A 15,185-nucleotide genomic window follows, 5' to 3' on the forward strand; every position below is an offset into this window, starting at 1 on the left:
GCATAGTTTATGACAACATATGTTTTGCATGTAGCCATCTGGTACGTTGCTCTTTAGCGGGGTCAGTTCTTGGATGAATTTGTATCAGTGTGTCAACACGCTTTGAAGTTAGAGCGGAAAGGAAAAAGAATGGAGTGAGAGATAGAGACGCGGTTTTTAACAAGCCTTCATTAGCCGGGACAATGTGTAAGCAGATGGCTTCACACGACTGCAGAGCATGAAATCAAACAAAGTGGAAGCATGACAAGTACTGAGGGAGTCATATGGATGTACATTACATCATACAACAGGCAGGTGTGCACGCGGGTGTGGAAGCGTCGCTTTAATGATGTATGAAGCCATCCCCCCTCCGAGTTGCTTAGCAACACCAAGGATTTGTTTCTCAAAGAAGCTGCTCACCAGTCCATCGTTCGTTCACAATCTTTTTTTTTTTTTTTTTCCTCTTCATCCTCATACTCCCAACAACAACGGACTGATATCAAATCCTGGATGTGTGGTGACTTTGTGAAAAGCAAACTAGAATAAATCCAAAATTTCCATCATCAGCTGTTAATCCATTCGGCTCGGCTTCGTTCTCAGAGCGCGTGTTTTCGTTATCTTCCTCTGTGCAGCTTCACTTCCTCGAGTGGAAACCGACCACTCATCGAAATGATGCTGCTTGTTTCAAAGAACTGGACTCACTGGTTCAATTCAGCATGAATTATTGAAAACTTCTTAATTTAATACATTTTTTTAAATGTGTTATCACATTATAACAGGTCTTATAACACATGTGTGTACATATACTTACAGACACTACTAGACTACTGTTCATCTAATTCAGTAATGTTGTTCCTGACGTATTTCTTTAATACCAATGTCATGTCTGTTGTTTATTTTGACTTCGTTTGGATCCCCATTAGCTTCCACAATGTGGTTGCTAGTCTTCCTGAGTCCATCATTAGATGAAATACAATAAATCAAAAATCAACATTATCAAATACAAGAGGAAAAAGTCAAATTCAAATAATAACGTCAGTAAGTGTTTTCAATAATTAGGCAGAAAAACAACAACCAAAGAAAAGTCAGAACAGAAAAGAAATGTGATGTTTTGTTCCAGGTGACTTCATGCTGAAATAACAACAGACAGAAGATTTTAATTGACATTTACATTAATATGAAAAGAACAACGCAGATCTCATCTAACAGCTCAGTTTTATGAAATCTGAAGTTTCTTTAAACACGTCTCAGAGGCGTTACATCAAATAACTGAGCAGTAGCCGAGGTTTGATATAAATGTTGTGTGAATATCCTAATTTAGACTCAATTTAAGAACCTTTATTAATATTTTACTTCTGACATGTATCAGCTCATTCAAGCTTGTCAAAATCTCAATGACGAACATGTTTCCATTTTTTAAATTTGTCCTCATTAATAGATGATACGGATGTTTCAAAGTTAACTTTAAAACCACTATAAGGTGTATAATAGTATAAATAGTTGATCTGGAACCTGAGAAGCATCAGTTATGAAGCAGATGGTGTCTTCACTGAAATAATTGAAGTGTTAGCAGAGGAAGTCTTTTTATTTATCATATGTGTTTGACTTCTAATAATTCCAGATCTAAAATACAAAGTTCTCCTGTAAACTTGTGTCCATCTCTCCTGGAAAACCAAGATTAACTTCTCATTTAAACTGGGATTTTCCTTTTGTGTGTTTAATCTCTTTATTTGGCTCATTAGACATAATGTGACACTATAGTTTAATTAATCCAAAATGCTTCTTATCATTATCTCATCTCTCTAAACACAAGTAAACTGAATATTATGGTTATTTTCTCTTCAGTTACTTTTATCTCACGTGAATGTTTATCATGTTTTCAGATGTTGAGTTTTTTAAATGTTTGAATCTCTTATAGAATCTATAAATCTTAATTTTTACAGTATGAATTTTCTTTCTTTTTAGGTTTTATGAAGCCAGTTTTCTTTAAGGTTTTAACCAGTAAAACAACGTTCTCTTTCCGTCTCACATACTGTATATTCAGGCATATTTCTGCTCTCCTTTCTATTTCTGAACTTGGTGTACATGAATTTATATTCGCCTTTGATTTGCATTCCATATTTATTTCCATGTGTTTGTTTTGAAGAAGAGATGTTTTTATAGTGTGTACGTGTCTCTTGGGGTTTTTTTCAATCTGCACCGTCAGTTGTTATTTTCTCTGTTCTTTTCATGTTTTATTAATATTATATATGAGCAAATGAACTAAACACCTGAGGCTGCGACTGTAAATGAGATTCACACGACTGAATATTATTTCATCATCTTAACGGGACAATCTTTGATAATCAGTCTGTTAATGGAGAAACTGGTAAATGATGGGAAAAGACCAGTATCATTTCTGTTATTTTTGTATTGAAGCTCATTTATTGTTCTTATATTACGTAGCATTTCTGCAGTGGACAGATACGATGTTGGTGTTAATGTCCAGCATCTGATATTCTTCTTCTTCTTTTAGCTGAACTTTCACATTTGAAACTCGCACCTCTTGTCTGTTACAGACTCTTTTCACTGAATGTGTGAGTCTGTCTGACGCTGCAAATAACAGTTATTCTGCTGAAAACCTTCGAACCAACACGCAACCCGTCCTGCTGTTTATCAGATGATCGCTTCACTGTCAGAAGAAGGAGAAGCCAAAACAAAAGAAAAACCAAAGTGGCTACTGGCTAAAACCACGAGCTCATCACCCGTTAATTGGATCTGCAAGGTTTTGCAAGTAATTCTTTCTACTTTTCAGTGTGGAGTGCAAGATCCTTGTTGACCCTGAGGTTAACTGACATTAAATGTTTCAGATCACTGAAGAACAACAGGATTTATTTTCCGTCCTATCTTTGAACGGCATGATATGCAAATATATGCAATGTACTGTAAAACTGTTATATTTTATCAAGCGGTTATCACACTAAACCATCAAGATGTGAGATATACAAACTAAAATAAAAACCAACAAAAAAGCATCTCAGCCAAAATCTTCCATAGGTTGGGTTGAGATGTGTCCAAAAACCTTGAGTCAAGAGCAACTGGTTCAGTCCAGTTCTAACTGGTACAGTAGTCTGGTACAGTCCCAGGAGCCTTTGACTCAAATCTTTTTGGATATACTACGACCTGGATGACTGAGACACTTCACAGAATGGTTGTCGTGGTGACTGTGAAGGTGACAGCGTACAGTATGATTCACATCATTTTCACACTCATCAAGCCCTTCAGTGAGCCATCATGTTCTGCATGGAAACATCTGCATTTGTTATGTTTCTTCCATCATTTATCCAGGTTTTCCCTTTAACGTGTCATCTTTCTCTATTAATATTGTTGTTAGAGCCTGACTGATATAATGACAGGCAGATGTCACCTATTGCACATATATCACTGTGTGTGTTTGCAGATTTGCAAAACAACCAGCAGGAAATGTGTTTGAGGTCAAGCTGAGGAAAGTTTGCTCCTCAGTTTGTTCAGCAAGTTTATTCAACTTTGAAATATCTTTGTCACATCTTTAATAACTACACACTGAGCTCATACACTGTGAAACATCTGCACTGTTGTATTCATTTGAAACCGGTCTGTACATTAGATTTTACCTCAACTACAACATTAAACACAACTTTTCTACCTCCATGCTTCTTCTACTGCTGCTCCCACGTTTATACTGTTACAGTCGCTACAAGGACTTCTGCTTGGACTATATTACTACTGTGCAGTTGTGCAGTTGTGCAGTGCAGACTCTCCCTCATCAGAGAGAGAGAAAGACAAGGAGAGAGGGAGGTGTGTGAGGGGCGGGCTTAATTCGTGTGTGTGTGTGTGTGAATTAGCGGAGGGGGTCGTGCTGGCTTACCAGGGAGGCGGCGGTAGTGGAAGGTGTGAGCGGGATCATGTGCGCTGCGCGCGGCTGCCCCTCTCCGCCTAGTCGCTGTCCATGGTGCTGAAAGGGAAACTCGGGGGTCTAAAAAGTCCTGTGATGCGCGCGAACCGTGACGCCAAGTCGGAGTAGCAAAGGAGTGAAAATGAAGTCGATCATTAATGCCTTAAAAAAGGAAGGTAAGAAGCCTGCTCACTCTTTGTTTGTACTTCCCGGGTGTTTAGAGCTCGTTGAATACCTCCACTCTCAACCTGAGGTGGATGCGGAGCAATTTTCAGTCGCATCATTGAGAAAAGTACACATGCATCACTTATCTCGCTTTTTAAAAGTGCTTAGCATCGTTTGAGGTATTTTTATCGTGGTAGTTAGGACGGAGGTAGGTCGGCGCGTATTTAGGTTACAAGAATAATCCGCGAGTTGTGTCTTTTTTTTTTTTTTTTTTTTTTTTTTTTTTGTTCGGGCGAAAGAAAAGGAGGCAGCGCAGGCATTGGACTAGTTTTTAGGTCACAGAGAACGAAGAAAAAGTGGGACTCCAAGGTGGAGGAGAAAACACACCCCAGGCATGAACTACGTACCGTTTCCTTCAGCCAAACCCAAACAGAACCTAACCAGCCCATCCATCTGCCCATGTGTGAAACCATGTTTGTGGGTTTGACATTGCTATTTTCTCAATGGGGACTCGCAGGCAGGGCTACAGGCGAGGAGATGCTGCCAAAAACCTGGATTCTTTAGGACTGAACAGAGTTGACAGCTTTTCAGTTACACTAATACATCCGATGTTATTTTTATTATTATAGTCATGTCTTCATAAAGAAACACTCATCGGCAGTAATGGTTGGATGTATTGATAAAAATAGAGGTGTTGGAGTGTATTTGATGTACAGTGAATGAGTGAAATGTCTGTATTGCATTGTGTGTGCACAGGTTGCAAGTTTGTACCAAGGTCCAGCAGGCAAATATGAGATTAATGATGATGATGTCAATGAAGCCTCTAGTGGCAGAATTTAAGATCTAGTTAGTAAAGACAATTTTTATAAGAAGATGTTTAATAATTTCAGTTTTGTTTGTCTTTGCAATAAATGAACATATTCTATTCTGTTCTGGAAAAACTGACTGGTATTCCAACAGATTTAAATGTCTGTAGTAACAGATTTGTACCTGTAATGTCTGCAGTGTTACAGAACTTACGCTTTAAGCTTTCTGAGTTCTGCTTGTCAGATCAGATCAGCTTTACATGTTGGAAACTGGAAAGATCCAAACCAGTGAATGAAAGGTTTCGCTCCAGTTGACAAATAAACCTGAACGTGACAAAAACTGTGCGTGCAGTTGAGTCACTTCTTAAAATTAATGATATTATAATTCACATGAGAACTTGTTCAAGTTCACATTTTCACAGTAAACGTGAAACAAAATCTGAATCATTTCCACAGAAACACTACGAAAAAACTATAAATGGTGAGGAGTAAATAGAGATTGTGAGAACTTATGAATCATCTCCATTTTGCGTCATGACTGACAGTGTAGTGTCACATAACTGTATTTTCCCCATCTGTCATCTCGAAGCATTGCGTTGTGGGGTTTTTATAAAATGTGAGCAACTCGTTTGGGATGTTTTTTGTTCCATTCTGAGAATTCTGTTGGAGACTAAATAAAGGACATAAATTGTACATTTAGAATTCAGAAACTGAGGTAAAAAGGTAGCAATTTTGGAAATTGCCCAATTAATCCAGAAGGAAACGGACTCAAGAACATTTCACCTCCATCCAAAACACATTAGAACGACTATATGAGAGCACAGAACACAATTTGATTCAATAGCCATCAGATTTAGATGAAAAAGTAACAGTATAGAGAGTTTAACGTCTCTGGCTGTTATAAAAACAAGATAGTGTGAAGAATTTCATTTATTGTAGCTTAAAATTCATTTCTTGCACTGCAATGTAACTTTTGTTTCTTATTTGTTGTATTATATTTTAGCTTATTTTTATTTTATATTGTCTTAACTCTTAAATAACTATTTTAATTGTATTTAAATGTCCTTTTATAATGTGTTTCTTTTGCACTTTGTCTTAATGTTTTTAATGTTTTATGTAAAGCACATCTAAACATGTAGTCTAAGTGAAGGTCTTCTTCAGTCAGGAACTTTGCAACTGTAATATTAATATTAGTATTTACTAATTGTTTTTTTCAAAAAATAAAACCTATAGGCTTAATTCAAAATAAGCCAGTGTAGAACGACACTTACTGGTTGTTTCACCTTGATGGCCACTTGAGTATGGCAGTAGCTAATTTCACTTAAGTAGCTATAATGAATATTTTTATAATAATGTCTGATGTGTCAGTGTGTAATGTGTTGGTCGTAGTGATGAACCTACAGAGAATTATCAGTGACTCTACAGCTCCTCTCGGCTTTACGGAGCTTTATAGTGAGTTTCAGCTCATTGTTTATCTGTCCGGCTGCAACTTTACTGGTTTGGTTCACTCTCAACGTCTCATAGCGTTGTTTTGGGCCGCAGCAGGCAGCTGTTTTCAGAGAAAAAACTGTAAAAAGCCACTGTACACTACCTGCTCAGCACCAAACGGCAAACAGACACAGTTAGCTGTAGACTAGCTGGTGAACATAGTGGAGCATTTAGCAGCTAAAGAGCCAGATATTTCCCTCAGGAGTTGGTGGAGAACAAAAAACAGAGCTAAAAGAGAGTGAATATTGGACTCACATTCACCAGGTGGACAGAAACACGACTCCACCTGAATGATAATGTTGTTCCGTAACTGCTGGATGTGGAAATAAGCTGATGATATGTGAGTTCTGTGTTTACTACTTGTTTCTGCTGAAACAAGTGGCCAAAATCTGTTATTGCAGGTTTAAATTGAATAGAGTCATCTTAATTTAAATATCCTCTGCTAGTGGATGTATGCAACGTCATCTAACCTGATCTGATGTCCCTATTGGCATGACGACATTGTTTGTCTGCCCTTTAAAACTCGCTTGACTGTTACTAAATTAATTAATGAGCATTTTCTGAAAGGTTAAGATGGTTGTCAGTGTTCAGAGACAGGAAGCAAACTGTAGTCATGAGTGTCAGAGTTGGACGCTCCCTCCCTGCAGAGCAAACAGCAAACAGCAATATCCTGTAAATGAGAGAACAGTTATTATTTTATAATCCAGTTGATTAGTTTTTAATGCAGAGCTGCAGCTCAGCTGCAGTTCATCTCTCTCTGATGAAGTCGTCTCTCCTCCAGCTCTCTCTAGAGTTCCATGTTGCCGTCATCACTCCATCCAACATCCCTTCCAGATTTAGAGTTCTCTCCTCCATTTCTTTCTCTTTGTCATATGTACTGCAGTGTAAATTAGCGAAGGAAAGTCTTTCTGATGAATGATTATCTTCTTGTAATATATTGACAGTTGCCAGGTGATGTGACTCTAATCATAGCTTACCTGTCTCTCCGTGTGTTGTCTTCGTATCCACTCAGTCATTCAGTATGTGATACTTCCTGGCAGCAACTACTCAAAGAATCTGTGTATGTCGGTGGAAATAGTCGTTATTTGTGGGTTTCAGTTATCTTAAAGTCTAGTCCTAAAATGTAAACTTGAGTTGTTTTAAGTGTTTGATCAAATAACCATCGCTGTCATTTTCTAATGAGTGCAGTCTTGAGGAAATGAAGAATGATTGATTTATTGTGCACAGTACTCAGTTTGTGGATTTGTCCATCAATCTATTACATCTGTGTGGTTGTCTGGACCGGTGGTGGATGCATGTTTTAGTTGACTGGTTAAATTTTGTTGAAGCGCACAAAACCAAGCAGGTTTGGGTTGATATGAGATTTTCTTTCCAGAGTTTTGGATATTGTGAAATCTAGAGTTTGACGATACATCTCAGCATGCGGAGCTGCTCTGATCATTTCTGCAGAACGGAACAAACTGAATCTCTGAACCTTCACGTTCACAAGCTCTGAAATGAAAGTCTTGCCTTTCATTTTCTCTTTATTTAACTGAAACTATTGAGTTCCTTCCATGCTATTGTGTGTGAGATGCATTAATTATCATGACTGTGGAGGCAAAATTCAAATCATCAAATGTAGATTTTCTTTTAAAAAGTCAATAAAACAAAATCTGATGAATCCTACATAGATGTCACTTTAAGTTATTGTGGTTTTGGAACCTTTTTGATTATTTCTGATTTTCTTTTTGTTTCAATCTTGACAATTTTTTTATTTCTCCACTTTTTCAGTCATTTCTGTTATTTTCCTACCTCTATATTTGGCTTGTTTAGCCTTTTCTTGTTTTGCTGATCAATCTGATTTTAAATTGCTGTTAGTTTTATCGTTGTGTGTGTTGTATGGACCCCCAGGGAGACTATAGTGACCACTTATTGGAAGCTAATGGGTCTCCAAGTAAAGAATGAAGAGACAAACAGCATTGGAGCTGCCTTCCTGTAACAGCTGAGTGTATTAGCATAATGTCATCATTTATCTTGGCTTGGAGTGCTTCCAGACTCGCTGACCTCTGACATGCGTTCTCTGTTTCAAGAGCATTTAATTATATAGATTCCACTGATTGCTTTTCTAACTGTTACATAAGATGTTCTGATTGTTTTGACTCCCCAACCCCTCCCCCCATTTTTACTTCATAATTAATTTGCTTGAGGCCATTGTGTGCATGAGATTCAGAGAAAGAGGGAGCGAGTCGATGCATTTGTGTTTATGTTTAAGGGAAGTTCAAACCTGCCCCCGCCAGCCAGCTCGGAGTATGATAGCCTGGTCACCCCTAAATGTGCTAGCTCATTAGATGTTTGCACCTCTTCCTCTTCATCAACACGTCTGTTGTAGACACCAAGAGAGAGAGAGAGAGAGAGGTCTGAGATTTCTGGGAAAGTGATAATGACTCAGTGAATCCCGCTTCAGATATTCAGACTGCCAGGAAACTGCAACCAAAGGCTAACAGGCGACAACGCTAGCCCGCTATGATTGTATTAATCAGCTCCTAATCAGGAGATGCTTATTGGAATGGCTGCAGGCCCTGTTCTGCTTCTACTCTCCTTGCACTGCTGTAATTCGCAAGGAGATGGCTGGTGATGGCAGTTGTAGGCTCGTCATCTCACAGTGTAATGGAGGAGTGTATCCATGGGGAAATCAAGGCCAACCTCCATTACTGGTTCAGTCCAACGGTATAGCGCAGGCAGCAGCGGGGGCCAGTGGAACTCAGCTCCTGCTCACCGTAATCCTGATAATCATGCTAATGATGGTCAGAGAGCAGCGTGAAGCCATGGCCAATCACCAATCGCAATTCAATACTTGTGTGTGTGTGTGTCGTTGAGTTGCTGTAAGTGTTTAGGAGAGGCGTTTATTTCCTATATTGGTTTTTTTTAGCTGTCTTGTATTGGCGTGTGGCCCAAAGTCAGAGAGAGATATTAGATTTTGATGGATTGATCAAGAAGAAAATGACAGGACGTGTACAATAATGGCAGAACAGGCGGTCAATAGATGGATGGATGGATAGAGAGACAGACGTGTGTGTGTGTGTGTGTGTGTGTGTTCATACAGTCTTCTGGCAAATCTGACGTCACTGAGAGGAAAAAATAGCACATCAAAATGAAAAGGTAAGCTATTTATACTTCTTCTCCATCTTCTCCCCTGTGGTGTACGAATGCTGATGTGCACTTTGTTTCCAGCACAGTGCGCTGATGGTTTGAGGTGGTTTATACTGGATGCAAAAGGGGTAAAGTCTTCAGATACCTTTGATGGTAGTTTGGCATCAGATTTCGCAACACCACAACACTAGATGGATGTGTTATATGTGATCAGAGTTAGCTTTCTCTTCTTCTATATTTCTTTATTTAAGTTCCCCATAGTGTTTATATACTGTCATTCACTTTGAGGGCTACGCACTCATAGAACCGGTGTTACATCAAGGTAACTTACCAACCACAGCTGTGCAATCACAGTTTTTACATTCTTTCATTCCTTGTAATAGAGAGTAGGGATGTGCAGAGAGTCCAGTATTTGTATTTGTATCTGTATTTGTTGAGGCAGCAAAATTATTTGTATTTGTATTCGAATAAAAGTGGAAAGAGGCTTAAAAATCCTGTTTTTGTTTTTATTACGCTTTTAATTTTAGAAAATTAAAGTGTTACAATAAGTGTTCATGAATAAATTACCTTACGAAGGAGGTCCCCACACCAGGTTTTGAACTGGAGTCTCCCAGATCATAGACAACTGTGCTGACTACTGAACTAACACTTTACTCATAGACTCATTGCAGACAGACCTCTACCTATTTATACACCCATAACACGGAGACAGCACACCATGTAACATGTAGTAGAACTTCAAAGGTGATCTTGCTTTGCACTTTTCATTTATTGCCTATTTTTTACAACCTAACTTTGTGGAAAGGAGAAGGGGAACAACAGGTTATGGAGTCTCTTGGGACTTACCCCTGATAGATGTAACAGCAGAGCAGAGGAGAGATACTGAGATAACGATGTAACCGACCTGCAAACTGGTATTTGACATGCTTTTTTTTTTTCTTCCCAAAAACAAATAATTTTTAAAATATTTGTATGAAACAAATATTTGTATAAAACCCACTATTTGTGCTTTGCCAAATAATATATTTGTATTCAGACACATCCCCAGTAGAGAGCAGTGATTAAAGTGAGTAGAGGCTTTGCAGCAGAGATCACTTTGTTGGATGTGTGTTATTGAAAAGGATCAGATATCTTCAACTGGCTTAGTGTTGTATCCACTATCAGCATCACTAGCTAGAAAGTTGTGGGAGAAAACACAAGCAATCAATCAGTTTTTGAAGTCTCCACCTTGTATCTCCGTAGCCCAGATGCACACGCTGTGGCTATATGTGTATAGCTTCACTGTAACCCCTTTAGGCTCAGCTATAAATCCATCTTTAGTAGCACAGGCCCCTTAACAGGGACACACGCATGCGTTGAACAGATTCTTTAACCTTCCAAGGCAGACAATGCAGATCTGTCCTCATGAATGAGGCTTCAGTCTGGTCAATAGATGTACTAATTAAAGTCTGACCGAGTGAGTGGAAGCACAGTCAACCCCTTTTATTATGCTAATTGTACAATATGTGCTCAACTCCTGGAAATTAACGAGCATCAGAATGTCAGCTTCTTATGGATACAATCCAGGATTTTCAAAATAACACTTTAAAATACATTATTTGTCCTTCACAGCTGTAAATATATGATTTAGTCAGTTACTTTTTATATATTTTTGTTGTGGTTAGTAGTAGAAGTAAGAGAAATGAAGAGGAGACACAAGAGTGAGATAACAAAAAAACTTGACATAGTGTACATTAAGTGTCTGTGAAGGTTGGTTGTGTAGACTGATATGGATTCCATATTTGTTCACACTTCAGCAGTGCAGATGCAAGTCAGCATGACCTTGGTCTCTTATGCGGCGCTGAAGATTGCAATACAAAGCTTCACACGGAATTCATAAAAGGATCGATCGATAACAAGACGAGTCTGGAAATGGAAGTAAAAAGTAGAAAAGCGCTGACATTAGGTGGTAAAATATCACAGCGAGACGGGTGATTAAAGGAGAATGTTCTGCCGTCGTCACTATCATCCATTTATCTGAGTTTCTTTGGATCCAGCGTAAACATCACAACAATGGCAGGTCGATGCTTCCTGTGTAGACTCTGACCATTAGTGATGAACAGCACTACAGCAAGGTCAGGAACAGCTTTATCATGTGGTGATGTCAGCCTAATGTTTCTCCTGATAATGGTGCAAATCTAGTCTGTCAAACTTTCACCAATTCTTTTACCACTTCTACACTAAAACAATAAAATGTCAGTAATGTCAGCTGCTCAGTAAAGACTGCAATTCACAAGAGGTAAGTAAGTAAAACTTTATTTATATAGCACCTTTTTAAACACAGGTTACAAAGTGCTTTACAGTGACGTTGGGACACAAAGAAAATAGGGCACAAAAACCATGAAAGACACATTCAAGAACACATACAGACATCTCACACATACGAATACAGCGAGCATACAGTCATCACCCAGAGCACACATTTGAATTTATGAAATGTTATGAGAAAGCCATTCTAAAAAAAAGTAGGTTTTTAGGTGTTTTTTGAAGCAGTCAACATATTCAGCTGATCTAATGGAAGTGGGGAGATTATTCCAAAGTCTGGGTGGGGGTTAGGGCCAGGGTTAGGGTTAGGGTTAGGGTTAGGGTCAGGGTTAGGGGGTTAGGGTTAGGGTTAGGGTTAGGGGGTTAGGGTTAGGGTTAAGGCTAGGGCTAGGGCCAGGGTTAGGGTTAGGGTTAGAGTTAACAAAAGCACAGTCGCCTTTGGTTTTTAGTTTGGCACATGGTACGGCCAACAGGTTTTGGTTGGAAGACCTAAGTGACCGCATGGTAGTATACGGGCCTAGTAGCTTGGATATATATGCAGGAGCTAAACCATCCATCCAGAGTTTATAGTCACTCTGAAGACCTTTGCGACGACTGCTGATGGAGCTCTGTGCCTTTAAAACTTTATTTGGATCTCTACGGGGACATATTTTAAAAAGGATGTTTAACATGGACAACATCCAAGTGCTAGTCCACAAAAGGATTTGAAGATCAATAATAGAATCCTAATTTTAGTCCCGCTAACAGATTTTAAAACAGGTGTTGCTCAAAATGTTGTTTTGATCAGCAGACGTTCTGTTGCAGATGTTGCGAGCTGGGACCATGCACAAGAGGAACAGGTGCAGATAATAGAAACATACTGCAGCATTTTGAATTATATTAAGTGTTTTTGATTCTTGAAAAAAAAAAACATTGCAGTACTCTAGCCAGCTTGTGCTATAGCCATGTATTAGTCTAACAGGCATTACCATACTGCAATTACACTGGAGAACAGTGCTAATGTTGTAGCAGATGAAACACAGCTGCACTGAAGTTGCACCTTTTATACTTGTTCCAGCCATAAACTGACAAATGGTTTGGTTGTTATCAGAAAAACTGGCAAATCACCACTTTGATCTAAGGTTAGTGTGACATCTGCTGTAATAGTGGTAGAGAGTTCAGGGTTACTGGCCCTTTATCATCACTCAGCTACACACACACAGTGGAGCTCTGCTGTGGACGTCTACAGTATATAGTGGTGTCTTCAGGGTTTCGTCCACTGTAGAAAGACAGAATACTTGTTAAGGACATAATGTTTTGTTGTTGTTGATTTTAACTTTTGACTTGTGTCTGATCAGCAAACTTATTCTCAGCATAAAGTAGAGCAGGTCTGGTGACCAGAGGACACAACCAAACTATTAAATAGACTCTTTAAACTGTGAGAAATTCATCTGTACAAATGATAAAAAATCAGTTTGTTTGAATTCTTTTCAGTTGTGCCCATGAAAAATTTAATTTTGATAGGGTAAACGTCAAGGTTGCACTTGCAGCTTTTCCACAGCAGACTTCCATTTGAATCATACGTCTTCATCACTAATCTTTTTAAACTGTGAGTTGTTTTCTCTTGTTCTTGGAATGATCAGTACAGCTGCCACTTTTAATTCTTTCAGTGCATCAGTTTCAGTTGTAACTTTCAGAGTTTCCACTACAACTGCTCCCATACAATCAAAACTTTAAGAAGTTTATCCTCATTAGAATTTGTCAACTGAAAATGTTTAGCAGAAGCGAACCCACGTTAAACAAAATTCATGTAAATTATGTAAGTGTTTAATGTACACATTTTCTAGTCTGCAAGCCATTTCTCTTTCTTCTTCTCATTCTTCTCCTTTCAACTGTCACTTTAAATTCTTTCAGTGCTTCAACTTGAACTAGATTCATGTAAGACAGGATCGGAAAGGACCAAAGAGTTTGATACTAAAAAGATTCACTAAATTTAGCGTCTTCTCTTTCTCGTTTCTTTTCAGTGCCTTTCCGCGAGGCCCCAGCCTACTCCAAACGCCGCCGGGGTCCGTCTTCTGGCAACGGCAGCGGAAACGGCCAGTCCCCCTCCTCGTTATCAGCGCCACGGGTCCTCCTGCGCTCCAACAGTGACAACAACCTAGCAGGTAGTCAGTACCAGCAGCAGCAGCAGCAGCAGCACGGTTCTCCTGGCAACTGGGCCCCCCATCTGCAACAGCACCAACACGCCCAGTCGCACCTGCACAGGGGCCCCCAGCAGGGTCAATCGCAGCCTGGCTCCTCAGCATTACATCGCAGCCTGTCACCCCAGCTGCTCCAGCAGATGCCCAGCGGCAGCCCCAATGGCAACGTGGTGGTCCGGACCATGGGAAGGGGGGCAAGGAGCCGGTCGCCCTCCCTCAGCCGGCTGGGGGAGGAGGCCAGACGAGCTCTACCTTCACAACGTCAGCCCAGGTGAGCATCTATGTGTGTTTGATTGACACTCTGTCCATGTCCGCTGGGTTTTTATTCTCTTTTTTTTTCTTTTCACAAGATCCACGCTGGCTAACCTGGAGGTCAGATGTGTTCATATGACTCACAAATATTTTACTGTCAATGTTTTGCTGTTGAGTTCCAGCACAGCTGTGATCTGGTCAGGGCTGGATATTTTATTATATATTATTTACATTTAAGATGCCATCACCATCGATTCTGATCTGGAGAAATAAAATTACACCTCAGAGAACGTTTCATCCAGATCTCTGAAGGTTTGACTTGATGTAGATCAGTCATGAATTGTCCTTAAAAGGTCAGTTCACCCAAATTATATTAAAAAAATCATATATCACTTACCTCTAGCAGTATACCTGTCTCTGAAATATCCAATACAATGGAGGTGAGTCATAATCACAGCGGTGGAAATATATTTAGCTATTGTTTATTCGTGCTGCTGCCACCGTCCTTAAACTACTGACAGCTATCACACTCACCGCTGTCGGATGGTCGTCACTGACATCAACAAAGCATCAGCATGCCTGTGTTTTCATTTCAATCAGGAGAGACTTACTTGGCTGAATATGGATGGGGGCGATAAACGCATGAATAGGATAACCCCCCAATGGAGTCTGGTGGCGGTGATGGAGAGGCGTGGATCGGGGTGGTGTGGTATCCGCTCCTGCAGACTTGGGGCCTCGTTGGAACGGGAGGTCAGGCAGACGAATGATGATCCGGGATGGAGAAGCGAAGAGCGATCTCCGGTGTTGCGGCTTGGGGGGGTGGATGGGGTGGGTGTGGATGCGATTATGCCTGAAATGACAGCTAACGGTGACAGAGAGAGACACGGTTTTAAAGTTTGACAGCTAGGCTGCAATTGGCTGTTTAGGGGTCGTGGAGAAATCTGATTTGTTAACTAGAAGTGATGCACT

At 39.7% G+C, this 15,185-nt stretch overlaps 1 protein-coding gene across 1 annotated transcript in view; it reads left to right on the top strand.

The window, feature by feature from the left end:
• Positions 1 to 15,185, top strand: part of LOC122986650 (SH3 and multiple ankyrin repeat domains protein 2-like) — a 254,098-nt gene that overhangs the window by 140,365 nt on the left and 98,548 nt on the right. The window contains exon 12 of the mRNA XM_044357941.1: positions 13,788 to 14,235. Coding sequence (XP_044213876.1) covers positions 13,788 to 14,235 — 448 coding nt within the window. The remainder of the gene's footprint in view (positions 1 to 13,787; positions 14,236 to 15,185) is intronic.

This window comes from Thunnus albacares, chromosome 1, assembly GCF_914725855.1.
Source record: "Thunnus albacares chromosome 1, fThuAlb1.1, whole genome shotgun sequence".
NCBI classification, from domain to species: domain Eukaryota; kingdom Metazoa; phylum Chordata; class Actinopteri; order Scombriformes; family Scombridae; genus Thunnus; species Thunnus albacares.